The sequence below is a fragment of the Paroedura picta genome, chromosome 16 (genome assembly GCF_049243985.1).
Source record: "Paroedura picta isolate Pp20150507F chromosome 16, Ppicta_v3.0, whole genome shotgun sequence".
NCBI classification, from domain to species: domain Eukaryota; kingdom Metazoa; phylum Chordata; class Lepidosauria; order Squamata; family Gekkonidae; genus Paroedura; species Paroedura picta.
The window spans coordinates 28,801,730-28,817,899 of NC_135384.1; the positions used below are offsets into that span (position 1 = coordinate 28,801,730).

At 46.0% G+C, this 16,170-nt stretch overlaps 1 protein-coding gene across 1 annotated transcript in view; it reads right to left on the reverse strand.

The window, feature by feature from the left end:
* Window positions 1-15,049, reverse strand: part of LOC143825520 (uncharacterized) — an 86,474-nt gene extending 71,425 nt beyond the window's left edge. The window contains exons 1-22 of the mRNA XM_077313548.1: window positions 14,912-15,049; window positions 13,882-14,025; window positions 12,971-13,042; window positions 12,476-12,619; window positions 11,832-11,903; window positions 11,041-11,184; window positions 10,007-10,078; window positions 9,632-9,775; window positions 8,254-8,325; window positions 7,580-7,726; window positions 6,760-6,831; window positions 6,453-6,596; window positions 5,294-5,365; window positions 4,721-4,864; window positions 3,952-4,023; window positions 3,724-3,867; window positions 3,106-3,177; window positions 2,605-2,748; window positions 1,938-2,009; window positions 1,700-1,843; window positions 1,119-1,190; window positions 403-546 (exon numbers count right to left, since the gene is read on the reverse strand). Of these exons, the coding sequence (XP_077169663.1) occupies window positions 403-546; window positions 1,119-1,190; window positions 1,700-1,843; window positions 1,938-2,009; window positions 2,605-2,748; window positions 3,106-3,177; window positions 3,724-3,867; window positions 3,952-4,023; window positions 4,721-4,864; window positions 5,294-5,365; window positions 6,453-6,596; window positions 6,760-6,831; window positions 7,580-7,726; window positions 8,254-8,325; window positions 9,632-9,775; window positions 10,007-10,078; window positions 11,041-11,184; window positions 11,832-11,903; window positions 12,476-12,619; window positions 12,971-13,042; window positions 13,882-14,025; window positions 14,912-14,999 (2,395 nt within the window). The 5' untranslated portion in view covers window positions 15,000-15,049. The remainder of the gene's footprint in view (window positions 1-402; window positions 547-1,118; window positions 1,191-1,699; window positions 1,844-1,937; window positions 2,010-2,604; window positions 2,749-3,105; window positions 3,178-3,723; window positions 3,868-3,951; window positions 4,024-4,720; window positions 4,865-5,293; window positions 5,366-6,452; window positions 6,597-6,759; window positions 6,832-7,579; window positions 7,727-8,253; window positions 8,326-9,631; window positions 9,776-10,006; window positions 10,079-11,040; window positions 11,185-11,831; window positions 11,904-12,475; window positions 12,620-12,970; window positions 13,043-13,881; window positions 14,026-14,911) is intronic.
* Window positions 15,050-16,170: the final 1,121 nt, after the last annotated feature.

Consider the following 16,170-nt stretch of genomic DNA (forward strand, 5'->3'; position numbering starts at 1 on the left):
TGGAAGGGTAGATTGCCAGGGATGGAACCTCATGTGCACCTGGGTCAGGCAGACCCCAAAGACCAGGAGGGTCGTGTTAACTGTAACTGATTCCTGTCTTTGTTTGGGGCATGTTTGAGGCTGCCAGCTGTGGTTTGGGAAAGATTTGGCGGGTAGAGCTGGGGAAGGGTGGAGTTTGGAGAGGGCAGGGTACAGTGTCCTCCTAGGCAGGGTACAGTCTCCTAGGCAGGGTACAGTGTCTCCAAAGCAGCCATTTTCTCCAGTGGAACTAAACTCTGTAGGCTGGAGCGGTAACTCTGGGGGATCCCCAGGCATCCCCCCCATGTCCCTGTCCACCCCCAGTCTCCTGTGGTGTGCGAGCCACCAACTAGGCATCCTTTTAGTCTCCCCCGATCAACTCACCGGCCACTGGGATGTTGCACAGAGCTTCCTGGAGCTCTTCCTGTGTCAAATGGATGCCCACATCATCCAGGGTGGACTCCAGCTCGTTCAGATGCAGATGGCTTCCCCGAGTGGCCTTGATCATGATAGCGGCCCTCTGCAAGGCTGCGGGAAGAGGGAGGGAGCAGCGTCAACTGCTTCCAGGCTCTCGTGACTCTTCCAGTCCATTCCTCCCCTCCCCTCCCCTCACGCCACCCAGCTTCTGTGGATTTGCTGTTTATTGTACATGGATGGAGGTCCAGAACGGTTTGAATGGGGCTTGAATGGGGCTTTTAATACGGACAGTTGTAACCCGCCAAGAGCCAGTTTGGGAGTGGCGGGCAATAAGTCTAAACAGTAAATAAATAATAATAAATAAATAAATTTAGTTCCTTTGTACCCTGTCTCTCTTCCCAACAGGCACTCACAGTGGGAAAGGCTGTATGCTCTCCCCCGGAGCCTACAAGACCTAGCCCTGCATATGAATGTAGGCCAGGGGTAGTCAACCTGTGGTCCTCCAGATGTCCATGGACTACAATTCCCATGAGCCCCTGCCAGCATTTGCTGGCAGGGGCTCATGAGAATTGTAGTCCATGGACATCTGGAGGACCACAGGTTGACTACCCCTGATGTAGGCCACATGCTCCTCAGGACTGTCTTATTGACAGGAAGGAGAGTCGGATCAACTGAGATTTTACCTTCCAGCTCCGTGAACTCTGGCGTCTCACCCAATGCTAACAAGAAGTCTTTGAAATTGATCTCACCGTTCTCTGTCAAAAGAAAAGTTTTTCCGTTAAAATTTTCATGATAAATCCAGTCAGTCAGAGTACCTTTATGGTCATAAAAACGGCAAAGCATAAACCTAAACATTTCACCAATTTCAGTTACAGATTCCATCGTGGAAAGAGTCACACTTAAAATTGCCAAGAGGAACTTAGCTACTTTTACAATTCTTGCCGAGTCCCTCGCCCTTTGTATAGCTTTAATCCAGTGTTTCTTGTCAACACAGAAGGGTCTCAGTTTCTTCAAATAATTCTAAATTTCTTCTATTAAAATCCATGCATCTATTAAAGAAAGTCTGCACACTCTTGCCTTGGGGTCCGACGGAGGTTCAACCAGGAACTCCTTGGCAGTGGGATAACATGAAATTGCAGAAATAGCAAGGCATGCTAATGGTTCACCCCCAAAGTGCAACGCCTCTGGCTAAACAATAATAAAGATTTGTTTGCAAACAGGCTAGCTACAGAGCCATCACTTGCATGGCCTGGTGTACGCTTACCATCAACTTTGGCTTTGCTGACTAACGCCTCAAAAGCTGGTTTGGTTAAGCGCACCCCCATGTTCTCCAGGGTCTGCTTCAGCTGGGAGAGGGTCATGTTCTTGTGTTTGATGTTTTCAACAACCTTTATAGCATCCTGCAAGGCTGCAGGATAAGAATCGGGAGAGAAGGGAGGCTGGCGTTACTTAGGGTCCTGTACAAAAACAAGGGTTACTCTTGTTGCTACAGAAACACTTACCTACAAATTCAGTTAAACGTGGGGCACCAGCCAAAATCTTCAGCAATTCCGTCCCATCCAGCACCCCTGACTCTGCAAGGAATGCAAAGAAGAAGGAGGAGGAGGAGGAGGAAGAAGAAATGGAAGAGGGACCTGATCCTAAGGGAGTTATTTGATTGGCACTAACCAAGAGAACACTGCCCTTCTTTTACTTATTGGCTCGTGGGATAAATTGTGGTGATTTGTTAAGACAACCGAAGCTTCTGAGAAAGGTGATGGCCCAGATGGGTGGGAGTTAATCAATTTTGTATATTTTTTTTACAAATTTGTTAAATATTTACTGGGTGATATGACCATATATGGTCATGCTGATCGGCCAAAAATAATGGCCAATGATGGGCTTGGAGGGGAGGGGCCTCAGGGGGGCGTGTCCACAGCTCTGCTTCCCAACCACGTTCTGTACGATTGTGCCACTTCTGGGGTTTCTTGAAGCCTGGAGAATGTTTCAGGGGTTTCTCAATGGTCAAAAAGTTGAGAAAGACTGCCTTAATTCAAACAGAGAAGGGAAAAAAACACAGCGATGTCCTCTGAATGACTAGGATATTTTATGGATATTGTTGGCTTTCTTTTTTTGGGGGAGGAAAGGAAGAGATTCACGTCTTCTGAAATAAATTATTTCAACTCTCACCATTGACAGCTGCAGAAGTCATCGCTGCCTGGAGTTCCTCGGGTGACAGCGAAATGCCCAATTCCTCCAGGGCAGACGGCAGGTCCTCCTTTTTAATCTTCTCCTTGCAGATCTTGTTGATGGCGTTGAAAGTGCCCTGAACAGCTGCAGGAGCCAGCAGAATTGCAATTGGGTTGTGGCCCACCCCGGCCATTTCCGCACCAGGGATGCTGACCCATTCGCTCCCCAATCCAGAATGGAAACATGAGACAGCATTTCGGTCTCCCACCTGGGTGTGAGAGCTGAAACAAGATTGTGTAGCCTACCCAGAAGAACTGAGATAGAGGTGTTTGTCTCGCTGGGGTTTGGGAGGATGGGCAGCTACAGGAGTTTCCCACCTTTTACTGCAGAAGCGGCTTGCCACACTGCCATCTGTGGAAATGGCTGCGTTTCCCACCCTCCCTAAAAGGCCTCACCGGACCTGCCGAATCTCACCTGGAAGATTTATTTCTGCGTTCTTACCATTAAATTCTGCAAATGACTGGGTTCCAGTCAGCTTCGTCACGACCTCTTTAAAATCCACTGTTCCATCTCCTGCAAGGACAGCATTTGAGAGGTTGAAAGAAGAGAGGGAGATCCCAGCAACAATTTGTATTATTTGTATCTCTGGTTTTTTTTATCGGTTTTAATGGGATATTGGGGGGGGGGGTGAGCTGAATTTTGTAACCTGCCTCGAGCCTTCGGGGGGAGGCGGGTAATAAAACAACAACAACAACAACAGTCAAGCCCCGCCAAGCACCATGGGAGTTAACATGGTTATATAACTGCCCAGAGCTGTAAAGAATGGGCAGCATAAACATCCAAACAAACAAACAAACAAACAAACAAAGAATGAATGAATGAATGAATGAATGAATGAATGAATGAATGAATGAATGAATGAATGAGCTGGGTTCCACCCTGGGTGTTTATCTGTAGAGAGGGTGGGGTAGGAGAACACCACCTTCTTGGATGCTTATTCTGTGCTTCCCATCTGAAGGCTGCATTAACATCTGAAAGTGAGAAGGGGACTCCTCCCCCCCACCCCCCTATAAAATTCCTCTTGGGTACTGGAGCTCAAACAACAGCTTTAGGTCTCACCTGAAACCGTGACCGAGCTCTGCAGCTCCTTCACCTCATGCGGTGTCAAGTGGATACCCAAGTTTGCCAATGTTGTCGCCATCTCATCCACGTGGACGCGGTTATCTTTGATAGTGCTCATAGCACTCAAAGTCTCCTTCAGCACTGCCAAGGACAGGAGAAGCGTTGACACCAGTCCCATGAGTCTTAGCTGTCAAAGAGGAAACTAAAATCTTTGTTCATCCTTACCTGGTTCTTGTGGTACCTCTGGTAGGAGGAGGAAAACCCTCATGAATTCCTGGAAATTCACTTTGCCTTGTTCTGCCAAGTGAAACGTAGACCCCACAGAGAAAGATCAGTTCACTCTCTGTTGCCTATGGCTGTCCAGTTCCACAGATGATACATAAAACAATCCCTCTCTTTGAACCAACCAGTTATTTTCAGGGAGAAAACTTTTAGACCTGCTTATACCTGCTTAAGGAGCAGGTGTCCTCCCACCAGTGGCCCCAGGAAGCAGTATTTTGTCCCCTCCTCGTGCCCCAACAGCAGGATTCCCTCATCAGGGAGAAGTGAAAAGAGAGATACTCACCTGAGCTTGCCTTTTAAGGCAAATTAAGGCTGAGGAAAGACTCCAAACTCCCAGACTCATAAGAAGGGGCCATCCAGCCTCCTGTGGTCCTCCATGCCCCCTACAACTGGCTCAGTGGAGTGATTCTGGGTTCTCTGGGTCTTGGGTAGGGTAAGAGGTAAGGAAGTTGGATTGTCCCTGTCTATAGGGACATGTATCAGGGGGCTCCAAGGAATGCACCGCTCTGCTCCTTCTTCATTCCGCACCAGCCACACATCCATCCCCAAAAGCCAGTTAAAGGCTCTCCTCAAAGTTGAGAGCACCCTGGAACCAGGCTTTGTCATCTTACCTGGCAGGTGATACCAGGCATGTATCTGCCAATCATTTGAGGAAGGATGTCCCGGCACCTATTTCCCCCCAAAATTGTCCCCCGGTATGCAGAATTCTTACGGTTAACCTTCGCCGTCTTCATAGCTTCCTGCAATAATTCTTTTGCCTCTGGGAGGTCCATGGTGTCCAGGGAGGCCTCGAGAGCCGGGAGATCAAAATGTTCATCTTTGAGCTTGCTTAGAACCACACAGGTGAGCTGCAGTTCTATGAAGAATACAGTGGCAGAGCACACGTTGAAGAATGTATCGAAACAAGCAAAGGAACAAAAGATGAAGAGTCAACAAGACAACACCAGAAGAATATTATGAACTCTGGGACTTCTTTCTAAAAATTTGTTGGTAATTGATGCTCTGCTAATGTTCTGTCACTGCTAATGTTCTATCTTTTATTTTGTTTCTCTCTTTGTAAACTAATAACATGCATTTAAAGGGGGCGGGAACCAACAAGATACAGAGATACGTCCCACAGTAACAAACACATGAAACTGAAATCATCCAAATAATGCCACTGATGGGAAGATGCTGAATCTAGCCAAGAAAAAGGCTCTGTGGAAATTTGATGCATGGAGATTGGTTTCTATCTTCTTGAAGATGCAACCAAGTCTTGCCATTCTAAGACAGATTTTTTGCTTACCTGGAGATACAAGGAAAGTACCCGTATGTGTCACCCCCTTGATGAACTCTTTCAGATTCACTGTCTTCTGGTCTAAAAAAAATAGGGAGTGGGGGAGAAGAGAATTATGAAAATCATCCTAATTCCTTTGCACGTACCACACCTTCCCTTCCTTCCCCCAAATAGTGCTTGTATTGTTTTTCACAGGGAAAATACAAAATACAAAAAGCTACAAATTCGTTGATGAGTGATCGTTTTCTGATCAAACAGATGCACTGAGTTACAGCCCATAAAGGGAGCTGATCTGATGGCTTGTTTTCGAGTTACCAGAATAATTATTTTAAGGGACTATTTGATTAAATAGACTTTTCAGATTGCATTATCTCCCTGCTGAAAAGTCAAATTTGAACAGAACACAATAGCTATAACCGTATTTCGATGCTCTTGCTTCTAATTATTACTATGCCAGTGCAACCTGGTACGTTACATACATAGAAACCTACTTACCAGCTATGGATTTTCCACATGGATTGTTTAAAATTCATTCTGGTTCTGCTTCCATTAATCCCATGATTTCTACATGAATTTGTATTGGCCTTTTCATTTTTCCTCTGGTCCCTCCTTACCCTCCAGGTTTTTTTTTAGACCAATTTAATGGAAGATGATTTTGAGTTGCTTTTCTCCAAGTGCAGAATGTTTCTCTTGGTTTTCCTTGTTCCGCTCCCTCCCGGCCCTCTTTTCAATGATTGGACTCACATAATTGTTAAGCCCCTCCCTCCCAGACAAGCCATTTCGTTTTAAAACAGCCCTAAAATATCGATATAATGCTGTCGTGTTGTAATGATAATTGAAGCAGGTTCTCTGAATTCACAGCTTTCATTTTTTTTTTTTTAAATCTTCTCTTTCCTGGTCGACATATGCCTTCTGCTCCTTTGCAAGGGACAGAACTAGAGACTTAAATCTTTAATATTTTTAGCAAAATTGAGGAAGGACTCCCGGCTTGTTCGTCTTTATTTTGCTTTTTACCGTATTACATGGCCAAGTTATTTTTTTCCTGTGCTAATATTGTTTTTATATATGACTGGTGATATTATACAAGATGATTAAAATTGCCCTTGCATATCAGACCGAGGTATATTTTGGTGCCATCACACCTCCTGGAAGATGGCAACCCACTTACCATCAATCGTGCAGAAAGCCAAAGCCTCTGATATGTCTTCTGGAGGAATGTCGATGTTGAAGTTCTTCATGACGACCTTCAAATCCTCCACGCCAATCCGGCCACTTTTCACCTTTTTCAGAATGGCAAAAGCATCCAGCAAGTCTGGAGGAGTTGAGAGAGATGCGTGTGGAAGAGGAGGAGGTTGCAAAAGCCACAGGACACATACAAAAAAGGTTAAGCAGGATAGACAGAAGAAAGGAAAACGAACTGATTTGTGACTTCCTTCCTAGCACAGAGAAGGCTGCAAGGGAGCTGTTTCTCTTACCTGCAGATGTTCGGAATTTTTGGTTCCTTGTCAAAGTCCTCATGAAGTCATTGAATTTGGCCTGCCCAGCACCTGCAAGTTAAAGTGGTCGTGGAGAGCACTGTCGGAAACATGGTTGCACAAAGCCCATTATTTTGAATCAATGACGTTCAAATACATTAAATAGTCACCCAAATTTCAATATACTTTTAAGCAAACACCAGAAGAAGAGAGAGACAGGTAAAAATTTACCAGTGGCAGCAGATCAACTGAAAAGTCCCATGTTAGTGAATGGAGCTACAAAGAATCAGTCCCTAACTGAGATGCCTACTCCTGGAAGCAGAGCGACCTGAAAAATACTGGGGCAAAACAATTACACTGCTGCCTATCTAAAGAACGAGTCACCCAACAAAGGTCCAAGAAAGCTGAAGGTGCAGCCTGATATTTATAATGCAATGTGCAGAAAAATGAAAAATATTATACAAATACTTGTATTTATTCACAATAAAGGTTAAAAACGCTATAATTCCTTAATGATAGCCTCACTATAAAGCCAGTTCTAAAAATTGCAAACATATTTCTTTAACCTTTTTGGTTTCTTGATTTGGGGATTGAGTCTACAACGTTTTTTTAAAGAGGGAGCAGGTATACATAAATTTATCAAAATTAAATCAAAATTATCCAAATTTATCCAAATTAAAAGGAAGCAATGGGAGTATATATGCGGCAAAAATGAGAATGCAGAAGCACCTTCTCTTAAATAAACATATTCCGCACACCCCCTGAAGAACTGTCAAGATTCTGCCTTGGCTATTCATGCCCCATCAGCCTGGTTACTTACCAGTCACATGTGCCAACTTCAGCGCATGGGCGACCACTTGGTTGGCCATGCGGAGTCCCAAGGTATTCAAGGTCTCCTTCCTCTGTCTTGATTTCACCTCCTTGCATTGCTTGACAAGCTTGAGGGCTCGGATGGTATCGTGCACAGCTGCAGAGAGGGACATCAACTGCATCGCATCACACCACGCCAGGGTTAAAGCTTCTACAAGGTCTGACTTGCTATGGCCAAAGAGGAAATTCCCATAGTCTATGCACAGAACAGAGGCTCTAATGGGTGGACTTGAATGGGATTCTCCATATAACTCTGCTTGGAAACAGTGAAGGGGAATTGTGTTCAACATGGATCAAGAATTTTTGCATAAGAGCAGCATGGAGACAAGACACGGACAAATAGGTGAGGAGTTAATTAATTGTTAATATATTTTTAAATGTGTCAAACATTTATCAGGTGATATGACCATATTTGCCCATGTTGATTTGCTCCCCCCCCCCCAAAAAAAAAGAAACCAGCTAATGATGGGCCAGGAGGGGTTAGGAAGAAGAGGGGACCTGGGTGGGTGTGTACACAGCCACGATGGGAGCCCAAACATTCCACCTGAGGGAGAAGAAGCCGTTGTTAGATAGCTAGAGAGCTGCCTCCCGTTTAGGTTTCTTCGGGTCCATTAAAGGTCTTACCAACACAGTTTGCATACCGCTTGGCGCCCTTCATAGCTGACATAAGTTCCTTGATCTCTATAGTTCCGTCAGCTGCAGGAGACAAAGGACAATACGTTTCCCCTCATGTTATAAAAGAACTGACTAGCACTACACCACACTGGATCTTACGTTCAAAGAAGAAGATTCCTTACCTGTCTGCTGCTTCTATTTCCTCAGTCATAACAAGAAGATCCCTGTTGGAACAGACCTATGTTCCATCTAGTCCCCCATCTTTTCTTAAATACCCTGGCCAGTCCATTACTCTGGAGGACCAACAACAGAACATAGAGGCCCTGTTGTTGCCTCCGGGCACTGGTATTCAGAGATTTACTGCCTCTGGAAATGGAGGTTCCCTTTAGTCACCATGGCTAGTGGCCATCAATTGATCTATCTAAACCAGGGGTAGTCAACCTGTGGTCCTCCAGATGTCCATGGACTACAATTCCCAGGAGCCCCTGCCAGCAAATGCTGGCAGGGGCTCCTGGGAATTGTAGTCCATGAACATCTGGAGGACCACAGGTTGACTACCCCTGATCTAAACAACGTTCAAAGCCACAGAAGTATATAAGGAATTCATAGTCCAAAAGACCTTTGTCAATGACTTCTCTTGGGTATCAGGCTTATGAAAGGGCCACCCAAAGTTCTGAGTACATCTGACATTTCAGAAATAAGACAGATTTTGTTGTTGCTGCTGTCATGGCTCATGAGATTGTGTGGGAAGGGACCAATGTATGTATGGCGGGAGGTCCATGTTTGTACCAGGCCCACTGGGATTGTGTTTAGCCCGTATTTAGGAAACCCATACTTTCCGAGGCCGCTTGTAATATAGGAATGATAATAATATTGTACATTGCAGGCTGTTTTAAGTTCAACTGAGAAATGGTACAATCCTTTCAATTCTGTTATTCGAGCAGGGATCTTGACAGGGGCTTCATTTTTAATGCTTTTTTCTGAGATCTCCTACACAGAGCCTAGCTCCCAAGGCCAAAGCAGCTCCCCCCCCCCCCGTTGCTCTGGTCCCCCAGCAACAAGTAGACTGGTCCTGAACACTGAGTTACATTTTGCAATCATAGCTAATAACAGCTGATAGACCTATTCTCTGATAATTTGGCTTCTCTGCTTTGAAAGTCCTTTCAGCCAGCACCATATCTTGTGCTAGCAAATTCCATAATTACGTAATGCATAATGAGGCACTTCCTTTAGTCTGTCCTAAATGTTCTGCCAGTTTTTTCAGCTTCCAGTGTTATCAGAAAGGGGAGGGGAAAAAACCATGCACGATTTTAAATTTGAAATAAATAATGCTTAGAAAATCATAAAGTTGTGCTCGTCAGAAATATTGCTAGGAGGAAATACTCACGGGAAAGCTTCAAGGACTTGGTAACCTCTGCTAATTCTTTCTCAGTGAAATGGACCCCGATGTTGCTCAGGCAGGCTTTCACATCCGAAACCTTCACTTTATTGTCCTTGAACTGGCTAAAGGACTTAATGGTGTTGTTTAGAACTGGAGGGAGAAAGAACAGGTAGGGCTAGCCTTTTGTTTTCTGAAAATGCAGAAAAGCCCTCTGTCAGGGTGATGGTGTGTTGAACTAGACAGGGGTGGTCAAGCTGGGGCTCTCCAGATGTCCATGGACTACAATTCCCATGAACCCCTGCCAGTATTCAACAAAACACTTCCCTTGGGGGTTTCTGCTTCAGCAAAGTGGGTTCATCCCCTGCACCCCACCTCGCTCACCTTCCATGTCTCTGAAGCGCTGTGTTTGGGATATCCTGTTCATGACTTGTCCTATATCAAGTTTCCCTTCTTCTGCAGAATGGGAAAGAAAGAGACTGACTTCAGTAGCCGGGATGGAGAAAGCAAGCCAGGAGTCCTCAGTTCTTATTGGACGTGTTGCTAGCCGTGTGACAGACCCTTGGTTTAATGGCTAGAAGGACCAGGATGTCACAAGACCTGTGTCATGTCCTCCCCCCTCCCAATACATGTGCATTTATGGGTTGTCAGAATTACTCCTTCCTTCCTTCCTTCCTTCCTTCCTTCCTTCCTTCCTTCCTTCCTTCCTTCCTTCCTTCCTTCCTTCCTTCCTTCCTTCCTTCCTTCCTTCCTTCCCCTTCCCCTTCCCGCCTGCCTATAATTTTTTGCCCCCCCGTTTTCCAGAGTGCCTTGGGTCTATTAGCATATACAACTATTTAAGCACATAATTTCAGAACTATTTGCCGATAATTAACAGGTATTGTCCCCTCTTGAGAAACTTCCAGTTCTCAGGAAGTAACCCCTCAGCCTGTCGTTTGGGGCTGCAAGAACTTAGCACATCCTAGCTATAAAGCAGCTTATTCAGATCTACTTGTCTGCTCAATGCTTCCTTTGGGCTGCTTACTGCCCCCCCCCCCCGGTGCTAGCCCCCAGCTGTCTTGTTGCTGGTCCTTTTCCAACCCTCAACTTTTCTGGATAGGTAAATATTCTCTGAACACCTTAATTTTCCCCCTTTCATTTTAAAGGAACTTATATGATTTTGCTTTTGTGTTTGAATGTACCTCAATATTTTCCCCAAATAGATCTCTTTAAGTACAAGGACCACGTAATCATTGGTGAGAAGATTCTGTAGTTATCCAGCCTCTCACTATCCCCAAAATTCCCCTTCAGAGATCCATTTCAAGTAATAATGTCATGATCTTCCTACCTACAACTGCACCCCATAAGTGTCTTATGGGGTCTCGCCCTGTTGTCTGGCAACTGGGAAAGACCCCATCAAGTCCTCCCCAGGTACTCACTGTCCGGCGGGGTCTGCTGAATTATTTCCTCATATTCCAGTGGGGTTAAATGGATGCCCATTTTTGACAGGGTAGGTTTGAGGTCCTGTAGGGAGATCTTTCCTCCTTGGATACAGCCGATCGCTTTAAGGGTATCCTTTAGCACTGGAGAAATTTTATAAAAGTTGAGTTTGGCTCGAGGGAACTAGCCCTCGCTTTTCAGCTCCTTCAGTGAAAGCGTTACCAACAGAGCTCCCACCCCAAAAGAAGACAACTCCCTGGAGTCACAGAGATGAAAGGCAGGATTTCCCAAACTGTGTGCCATGGCCAACCAGGGTGCTACAAGGAGGCCGTCTCTGAGGAGCTAGGCGTGGATCCACAGCCAGGAACCAGAACAATGGCCCCTCAGCCCTCCAGCCCTTTGTGGGCAGCAGAGAGTCAGCGGCCAGCCAGCTGGTGAGGACAGTGACCAGAAAACAGAAGTTGGAAAATGGGCAGTCATATGACCTGGTATACGTTCTCATGTCCCCTGTTGTTGGTCCTCCAAAGGAGGTGGTTGGTTGGCCACTGTGCAAGACAGGATGCTGGACTAGATGGCTCTTCTTAGGTGCTCATTAAACATCCAAAATTTCAAGGATACCAGGCTTTTGGAGTAGAGCTGTGTTTTCCCCCTGGGTTCACATATTACTGAAATATTTGTATCACCACTGCTGGATCAAATGCTCATCACTGAAGATGGCCAATGAGCACAGAAGCAAGAGTTTCCAATCTGCCCAAGCATGGCCTCAGCAGGAGCGACCAAACTTACTTACCCAGCCAGTCTGAAAAAAGGGGAGCGTCGGTGAGAACTTTCACAAAGTCTTTTGCCACGACCTTTCCGCCATCTGCAAAACAAGAACAACAATCCCCTCTAGAACAAAGCCTGAGTCCAGCAGGGACATCTTTAAGTTTTATTCAAAGTATAAGTTTTCAGGCACCAGCACACTTCTTCAGATGCTATGAAATTAAATACCCCCAAGCCTTACATATAGGTGGAAAAAGGGCAGGGTGGGAGTGTTCAATTGCCAGGAAGGGCTGGGTAGAGTGAAGATGCATAAGAATGGGTTAAAACAGCTAAGACTGGATTAAGGCAGTAAACAACCGATGTGAATTGCCCTAAATAAGGATACAAATGCAAGGGTCAATGGACAGACATTCGAGGTCAACAAAGGTCAATTCTGGGTCCCAGCAGGAACTGGGAAACTAGGTATATGCAGAGGTACATGCCTTCAGTTATATCAGAACAGATGTCCTTAAATGTTACATATAGGTAGGGTTTTTTAAAAAATAGTGTTGGGAAAGAGGCTGAAATGGGGACAATAGGTATCAAGTACCTTCTGGCCTCCCGCCGTAGCTTTCAAGGCAAGCTATTTGCAGCAGAACTGATTCCCAAAAAGGCATTTCCTCCTGTACTCACCGTCCACAGAGACCTTCTGCAGGGCTTGCTGGAACCCTTGGTCAGATAGATGGATCCCCATCTTCCTCACAAAGGCAGGGAGTTCGTGGACCAAGACTTTGTCTCCTTCAATTCTCTCAATCGCCTGAATGGCATTTTTCAACACTGCAAAGTTGCACACCAGAGTTAACTTCAGGGCGGGCTCTAGAGCAGCCTTTTCCAACCTTCTGACCATCAAGGAGCCCCTCAGATAATTTTTCAGGCTTTAAGGAGCCCCGGAAGTGATGTCAGCTGGTCACGCCTCCCAGCCACACCCCCGGAAGTGACATCACCACAAACATTAACAGGCAGGCTTGAGGAGAACTGGATGAGGAGAGATAGAGGAGCTAGTAGCAGTTCAGGGGCTGCTCAGCTTGGCTCGGCCCGGGGCCCTTTTCACTCCCCAGTCCTCTCACAAACACACCACAGTGTGCACATGCAGTCACAGCCTTGTGTGGACGTGCTTCCTCTGCTCACCTGCTAATTCACTGAAGCGGTGGATCTTGCCCAAGGTAGCCATGAAGGTGTTGAAGTTCACAGTCCCATCTTCTGAAAATGCCAAGACCAACAGTGACAATGAGTGCTTATCCTATATTAGCATTTATAACCCAGAACAGTGGAGGGAGAACAGGAATATTGTCTGGAGCTCATTGGACCTGCCCACCAAACTGAATCCAACTATGGTATATTGCAGAGGGGTGTCAGAGAGTGGAAGCTACAAATACAGAAGCAGAATGCCATACCATGTCGGGCAAATTCAAATTCTCTTCTGTTAGGGGCTATAACATGCCACAGGAGTAGAAATGTAAAACGTTCCCCAAACTGCACTTTACGTGATTCTAGTTAGACGACTGACTCCTCTGAGTCGCTATTCCAAAATACTTGGGTGTTGCAAATGGAGCTAAAGAAAGGCACCCAAGTCATGCAGGTTCAGAAGACGGAGTTCCGGATAAAAGTTCCGGATAAAAGTCCGTTTTGACGACTCTTCTTCAGTCTGCTTAACTTCTGTAAAGGAAGTAATTCAAGCAGGGTTATCTGCTTGACAGGTGTCAAGCCTAGAGCTTTATAATGGGGGAAATCCTTCTCTCCTCCTGAGGCTGATGATATCAGAAGCGAAGCAGGGTCAGCCCTTGGATGGGAGGTCTCCAAGGAAGACTCTGCTGAGGAAAGTTACAGAAAACCACCTCTGCTTCTAAGTTTCCTGAAAAGGTCCTTGCTGGGCTTGCCGCAAGTCGGCTGCAACCTGACCACACTTCCCACACGTACGCACACAAGTAAATGAATAAGATAGCAAAATGCACAAGCTGAAATGTCTAGGCTGCAATGAGGCCAAATGCTTTCGAGGCATTCAAAGGCAATGTTTAAAAACAGAGGGGGGGGGGACTCACTTGCCATGCCTGACTTCTGTAGCACCTGTTCAAACTCCTTGTCACTAAAAGTCACTCCCATTTTGCTCAGGATGGATCGCAGGTGGCCGGCTTGGATGTTGTCTTTCTTGAGCTGGTTGACAATGCTGAAGGCATCTTCTAAGGCTGGAAAGAGAGCAATCAGGGCACCCTGGGAGTCACACACCAAAGCATGTCTCACAGGTGTAGAGCACTAAAGGAAGAGGCAGTTTGGGGTGGGAAAGCTGCAACAAGGAGGAATATTTTTGCCGTTCTCCAACAGCCTTTTCCTGCTCCAGATGGCCTCTTGTCAAAACCTTGGTTATGCTCTTGCCATGTAAGCATAGTCATCTTCCTCTGATCATTTGTCCGCTGGTTATTTCATTTACTACCTGTTGACCTGCTCCCATGTCAAAGTCTTGGCCTGTTCTTATGCTCAGGTCCTGTGATGGGACCTTTGACCTGTCTAGTGGCTTTTGTGTAGTAAGGAGCTGGTACAGTTCCGCAGGACCTGTAAAACGGAGCTCTCCCAACCAGCCTTGGGGGGAGGCCAGTGGTTAACATCTATCGGGTGACGGAGGTTTGACACCCCTCTTCCGCAATGTATGATATTCAGAGAGGATCCAGGTGCATGTTTAATAGGTTTTTTAAAAATCATGTTCCTTTGCCCATTCAGGTAATTGAAGTGAAGTAAGAGAGAAGGTGTGGGAAGGAATAAGTCTCCCCCCCAAAATGATATGTAGATATCTGGCATCCAGGGTTGCCAATCTCCAGGCTTACAATCGCTTGCCCTTCCTCTCCCCACCACAGGCACCTGAGAGAGCCCTGTTGTTACCGCTCTGTGAGAACAGCTACAAGAGAGCTGTGACGGGCCCAAGGTCACCCAGCTGGCTGCATGTGGAGGAGCGGGGATCAAAACTGGCTCATCAGATTAGATGCTGTTGTTCGTAACCACTCCACCCTGCTGGCTCTTCCTCATCAGTGCACAACATCAAACCACCAAGACAGGAACATTAGGAGGGAAAAGCCTCACCCCGAAGCTTAGGTTTAGGTCCCACCGGACTCTGGGCGGCTGAAATGCTTTTCTCTCCTGGAGATTTCCTGGATTTTCTCTCAGGCATCTTAAGAACTGGGGTTTTGTCCCAAGCCCAGGAAGAGAACCAGTCCTGGCTGATTATAAAGGCCTTCTGAGACAATGGGGCCAAGGCCACACCCGGGCTGAGGTCAGTGGCATCCAAGATGACACCGTCCCGTTCTGTCGTTGTCCATAGCGACCTCTTGCCAAGGGGCTGCTGGGAAATGTCTGCTCACGTTAGGGGTGGCCAACTGCCTGGGAACTGCCTAGGCTTCCAAGGAGGTCCAGTTGTCCTCCACCCTGGCCCTGGATGGGTGGAACTGCACTAAATGAATTCAGGACCATGAACAGCTCCACAAGGCCTGCCTAGAACTGGCCACGGGGAATGTTGGCCTCGCTGCATAAAACCCACCACCCAACCCTCTAAGAACGTATTAGCCCCCTCCCCCGCCGCAGTGAATTTTAATATTTGGAAAGAGGGGCGGCTTTTAAATGGACTTAAATTCTAAATTTAAATACTTTTTGATTTAAATTATGGGACGTTTCCATTTATTTGTGTCAAGGTTGTGTTTTTTTGACGTGAACTACTCTGAGCCATCCGGGAAGGCCGATATGCAAGAATACCCATAAGGCCATTTGTGTTCCGGGTTCTGTGTTCTTGAGATATTGCCTCTCTATCTACCCCCCCCCCCAAAGAACCACTTCGTTCTATGAACCCATTGGTGGTCCTTGGCCCCAAATGTCATGTTTCATGTATAGTTTCTTCAGTTCCTTGTAAACCAACCTGAGCCTTCAGGGAGGGCTGTATATAAATGTGAAAATTAGAGAGAGAGAGAGGGGGGGGGAAGGAGGGAGAGAGAGAGAGATGATGATGATGATGATGATGATGATGATAGATAGATAGATAGATAGATATTAGATAGATAGATAGATAGATAGATAGATAGATAGATAGATAGATAGATAGATAGATAGATAGATAGATAGATAGATAGATAGATAGATAGATAGATAGATAGATAGATAGATAGAAGAGGTACGTATGGCCTCAGCCAGGGCATTTTCCATTCGGACCCTACCTGGTAGAACGAGCTCCTAGAACACACCTGAGCTCTGTTGTTTCAATGTTCCCTATTTGGTATTGTTGGTGTTGGTTGGTGTTACTTCAAATAAGAAAGCTGTTGTTTTCGAAGAACTTTGGAGTGTGTGTTCACTGA